The 5256-nt window shown below is 36.9% G+C and overlaps 1 protein-coding gene across 1 annotated transcript; it reads left to right on the top strand.

Moving 5' to 3' along the window:
- LOC138901021 (uncharacterized) lies at nucleotides 1-2320 on the top strand. Its single transcript, XM_070188746.1, has 3 exons — nucleotides 1-298; nucleotides 536-699; nucleotides 1904-2320. Exons 1-3 carry the CDS (start codon nucleotides 1-3, stop codon nucleotides 2318-2320), a joined length of 879 nt encoding a protein of 292 aa, XP_070044847.1.
- The last annotated feature ends 2936 nt before the right edge of the window (nucleotides 2321-5256 follow it).

Genomic DNA, 5256 nt, shown 5'->3' on the forward strand with positions numbered 1-5256 from the left:
ATGAAAGAATCTGAATGCATTTCGGATTATTGTTCAAAAGTGAAGGCTGTTGTAAATCAACTAAGAAGATACGGGGAGGACATACAAGATGTCCGTGTGGTAGAAAAGATCCTTCGCACTTTAACACCTAAATTTGATTTTGTGGTGTGTGCTATTGAGGAGTCTAACGATTTAGACTCTATGATGGTAGAGCAATTGGAGGGATCTTTACAGGCCCATGAAGAAAAGATCAAAAGGAGACAAGAAGTACTATTGAAGCAACTTCTTAAAACTCAAGCATCCTTCAAGGATTATGGAGGTGAAAAGAGCTATCGAGGGAATAGACGGGGACGAGGCCATGGCGGTCATGGTAGAGGAAGAAGTAATGGTAAAAACTTCAAAACATTCAGAGGTCGTGGTCGTGGACATATTGGAGGAAGATGATGTAGCTACTACCAAGAAAATAATGAAAAAAGGTATGACAAATCAAAAATTGAGTGTTATAATTATCATAAATTTGGCCATTACTCTTGGAAATGTCGTAGCAATGCTGAAGAAAAAGCTAACCTTGTTGACGACAACAAAGAAGAAGTTGAGTCAACGTTGTTGATGGCACTCAAGAAAGAAGACAGGGATGATTGTAACTCATGGTATTTGGACAATGGAGCAAGCAATCATATGTGTGGATGCAAAGAGAAGTTTGTGGAGATCAATAAAATGGTGAGAGGTAATGTGTTCTTTGGAGATACCTCAAAGATTCAAATCGAAGTGATAGATACGATTCATCTCCTATAAAAATGGTGACCACAAGTTAATCCAAGATGTTTATTATGTCCCAAAATTAAAAAGTAATATTTTGAGTCTGTGCAAACTTCTTGAAAAGGAATATGACATCCACATGAAAAATATGCATCTTTGGCTTAAATATTCAAGTGGAATTCTAATTGCTAAAGTGCATATGGCAAAGAATAGATTATTTTCTCTGAACTTTAAAACAATTGATGTAAAGTGTTTGAAGGCTAATGTGCAAGATGAATCATGGTGTTGGCACATGCGATTTGGGCACTTGAATTTTGAAGCGCTCAAATCAATGGGAGAAAAGAACATGATGCATAGGATACCATCAATCAACCATCACAATCAATTGTGTGAAGCTTGTCTTCTTGAAAAACATGCAAGGAGGAATTTTCCGAAGGAGTCCATGTCAAGAGCAATCATGATACTCCAACTTGTTCACACTGATGTGTGTGAATCAATCAATCCACCTTCTTTTGGTAAAAGTAAATATTTTCTTCTCTTCATTGATGACTTTAGTAGAAATACTTGGGTTTATTTATTGAACCAAAAATCTGAAGCTTTTGCTACTTTTAAAAATTTTAAAGTAATTGTGGGAAAAGAATGCCATGAAATAAAAGCTTTACGACCCGATAAAGGAGGCGAATTCACTTCAAAAGAATTTAATAACTTTTGTCAGTCTCATGGAATTTCTCGTCCTCTAACGGTACCTTATTCACCCCAACAAAATAGAGTTGCAGAGAGAAAGAATCGAACGATTCTTAATATGACTAGATATATGTTGAAAGCTAAAAGTATGCGTAAGGAATTTTGGGCCGAAGCTGTTTCTTGTGCAGTTTATTTGAACAACAGGTCTCCAACAAGGAATGTTAGAGATCAAACCCCTCAAGAAGTATGGAGTGGAAGAGAGCCAAGTGTCAAGCACTTGAGAATCTTTGGGAGCATAGCCTATGCTCATGTGCCACATCAAGGGAGAGCGAAACTTGACGATCGAAGTGTCAAGCATGTGTTTGTTGACTATGATACGAGTTAGAAAGGCTACAAGTTATACAACCCAAGCAGCGGCAAGGTGGTGGTAAGTGGCGATGTTGAATTTGATGATGAATTGCCATGGAACTACGAATCTCAGGAAGAAACTTTATATGATTTTATTCCATACTTTGGTGATGAAGAAGAACCAGAGACCGTGGAACCTGTGCATGATACAACTCCACCTCCTTCTCCAACTAATGTTACATCTCCCTCTTCTCAAGAAAGTTCAAACGAACAGCCGCAAAGGACAAAGAGTATTCAAGAACTCTATGAGGACACAGAAGAAGTTACTAATTTTAATTTTTTATATTGTCTCTTTGCTGACAGTGAAGCAATGAACTTTGAAACAGACAAAAAGTGGAGACAATCCATTGAGGAGGAGATCAAGTCAATAGAGATGAACAACACTTGGGAGTTAACAACTCTTCCCAAGGGTCATCGAGAAATTAGAGTTAAATGGGTATACAAGACAAAGAAGAATGGTGATGGAGATGTGGAGAAACACAAAGCATAACGTGTGGCTAAGGGCTACAAGTAAAGGCAAGGCATTGACTATGAAGAAGTTTATGCACATGTTGCCCGCATGGAGACGATTCATTTGCTCATCTCTTTGGTGGCGCAAATGAAGTGGAAGATCCATCAGCTAGATGTCAAGTCAGCTTTTTTGAATAGCTATCTTGAAGAAGAAGTCTATATTGAACAACCATTGGGCTTTGTGGTCAAAAACCATGTAGATAAAGTGTTGCGGTTGAAGAAAGCTTTATATGGATTAAAGCAAGCCCCACGAGCATGGAATAGTTGCATCGACAAGTATTTTCAAGACAATGGGTTTACTTGTTGTCTCCATGAATATGCTCTTTACCTTAAAGTTCATACTAATGGAGATGTCTTACTTGTTTGTCTTTATGTTGATGATCTTGTTTTCACGGGTAATAACCCAAGTTTGTTTGAAGCTTTTAAGAAAGATATGTCTCGTGAGTTCGAGATGACATACGTAGGGCTCATGTCATACTACTTGGGCCTAGAAGTGAAGCAGATTGATGATGAAATTTTTATCTCTCAAGAAAGCTATACAAAAGAGATATTGAAGAAATTCAACATGCTCGATTACAATCCCGTGAACACACCGATGGAGAGTAGGACAAAATTGTCCAAGTTTGATGAAGGAGAAAAAGTAGATCCCACATTTTTCAAAAGTCTTGTGGGAAATTTGAGGTACTTGTCTTGTACTAGGCCAGATATACTCTTTGGGTTGAAGTAGTGAGTCGTTTCATGTAAGCTCCTACCTCCACTCACTTGAAGGTCACTAGAAGAATTCTTCGTTACCTAAAAGGTACGGTCGACTTTGGGTTATTTATTCTTCTTCTAATGATTTCAACCTTATGGGATTTTGTGACAGTGATTATGCGTGAGATATTGATGATAGAAAAAGTACAACTGGCTTTGTGTTTTTCTTGGGTGATTCTGTTATTTCTTGGAGTTCAAAAAAATAGTCCATAGTTACTCTCGACTTATGAAGCTGAATATATAGCAGCAGCATCATGTACCTGTCATATTATTTGGTTATTTGGCTAAGAAGATTATTGAAGGAGCTCAATTTGCCACAAATTAAAGCTACAGAGATTTGTATTGATAACAAATCTGCACAGGCACTCGCCAAGAATCCGGCGTATCATGATCGAAACAAGCATATAGATACAAGATATCACTTCATCAGAGAGTGCATTGCCAAGAAGGAAGTCAAACTCAAATATGTGAAATCTCATGATCAAGCTGCATATATCTTTACAAAGCCTCTTAAGTCCGAGGATTTTCAGAGATTGAGATCAAGTCTTGGAATGAAAAAGAAAAAGAAAAATTAAGGAAAAGATTTGTGGGGCTCATATTGAAGGAAAAAAAAATGGGATGGGAGGTGCCTAACTTTGTTGACAACTTTGTTGAAGAAAAAATGGGATAGGTGCCTAACTTTGTTGAAATATTATAGGACTAAATCAACAACAAGTCATCTTCTTTGTAGTAGTTGGATGGCAACTCTTACTATAAATAGAGACATCCATTCTTCATTTCAATCACACCAAATAAGAGAGAAGCAATAGAAGTTAGAGAGAGTAATCCACAGATTGTAGTCTGTGAAATAAATAGTGAGTGTGAGTTATATTGTAGTGAGGGATTTTTAAATAAAGAGTGTTATTTCTTTCAAAATTGTAGTAGTCTCTTGACACTACTAAGTTGTAATATTATAGTGGTTATATTGCTCTGCTCGTGTATTGTATTTTACTTCATTAAAAGAGTTGGTGTCGTTGTTACTTTCTTGTGTTATTATTATTTGCCGTGGATATTATTCCTGGGCGAGATTATTATTTTTCCCAACATACTATTGGATTCGAAGTTCAAAAAAGGCTTGTCTCACACCTGCTGTGTTCTCCTCTATTGCCTTTTTCTTCGACTCCAAACAATTCAAGGGTTTGAAACGGGTAACCAGGTCCTCTGAAAGACTTTCTGTCTCTCTTCCTTTTTAACTTCTTGGTTTGAGTTCTAAATCCATTTTACCATATGGTGTAATGTACTCGTTTTGAGTTGGATATGATGGCAAAAGGAAAGGCAATAGCTTCCATAAGTTTGTTGAAAAAGCCGAGGCAATAGCTTCCATAAGTTTGTTTTAATTTGCTGACTTGTCCTAATCTTAAGCAATTATTGAACATTACTGGACCAAGAGTTACTGGAGGAGATCCTTTCCCCTTTATCGCAGAGATGTGACCTTCAACAGTGGTTTTCTCGACTTTGCTACATGTGACTCTGTATCAAGTGTAACATACCAAAATAAGGGCGCGTTATCGTTGCCTAAAGACTTCAATATTTTTTTGCATCACGATTTATGTTGATTATAGAGCAACAATAATTGTCCATATGAGCGAATTGCCAACAATCAATTCACAATTTGTTATTTGCATAGAAAATATGTAGATATTCGTTTGAATATGAGTTTCTTGCATAATAATGGATCAAAAACAACAATCCGGTAAAATCCTAGGGTAGAGTGTATGCAGACATTACCCGTCCCAGAGGAGTAACATGCTGTTTTCGGAAGACCCTCGGTTCAAAAAGAAGAAAAGATAATAATGGATCATAGATTAACAAAATTAATTAATCTGCAAACTAGTAAAACAAAGCGCTAAATTATGGTTTACGGTGTCTCTTTTCTTTTTTACTGGAAATGGATACGACTGTAATGAAGCTCATTATTTATTTTTATCAAAAATCAACTATGCTGATATACAGTTCTGATTCTCCATTCTTTTCGCTTTTCCTTCTTGGCTCCACTTCGGTCAAAGAGTTAAAAACGTGGACCAAAGAAGAACTTATGTGCCAAAACCGAAAAAAGATACGTTTCTGTGTACGGTCAGAACCGATTGAGTCAGTCGTACGGACTGATCGAGACGGCAATACTTC

Source organism: Nicotiana tomentosiformis, chromosome 11 (genome assembly GCF_000390325.3).
Source record: "Nicotiana tomentosiformis chromosome 11, ASM39032v3, whole genome shotgun sequence".
Classification (NCBI taxonomy): domain Eukaryota; kingdom Viridiplantae; phylum Streptophyta; class Magnoliopsida; order Solanales; family Solanaceae; genus Nicotiana; species Nicotiana tomentosiformis.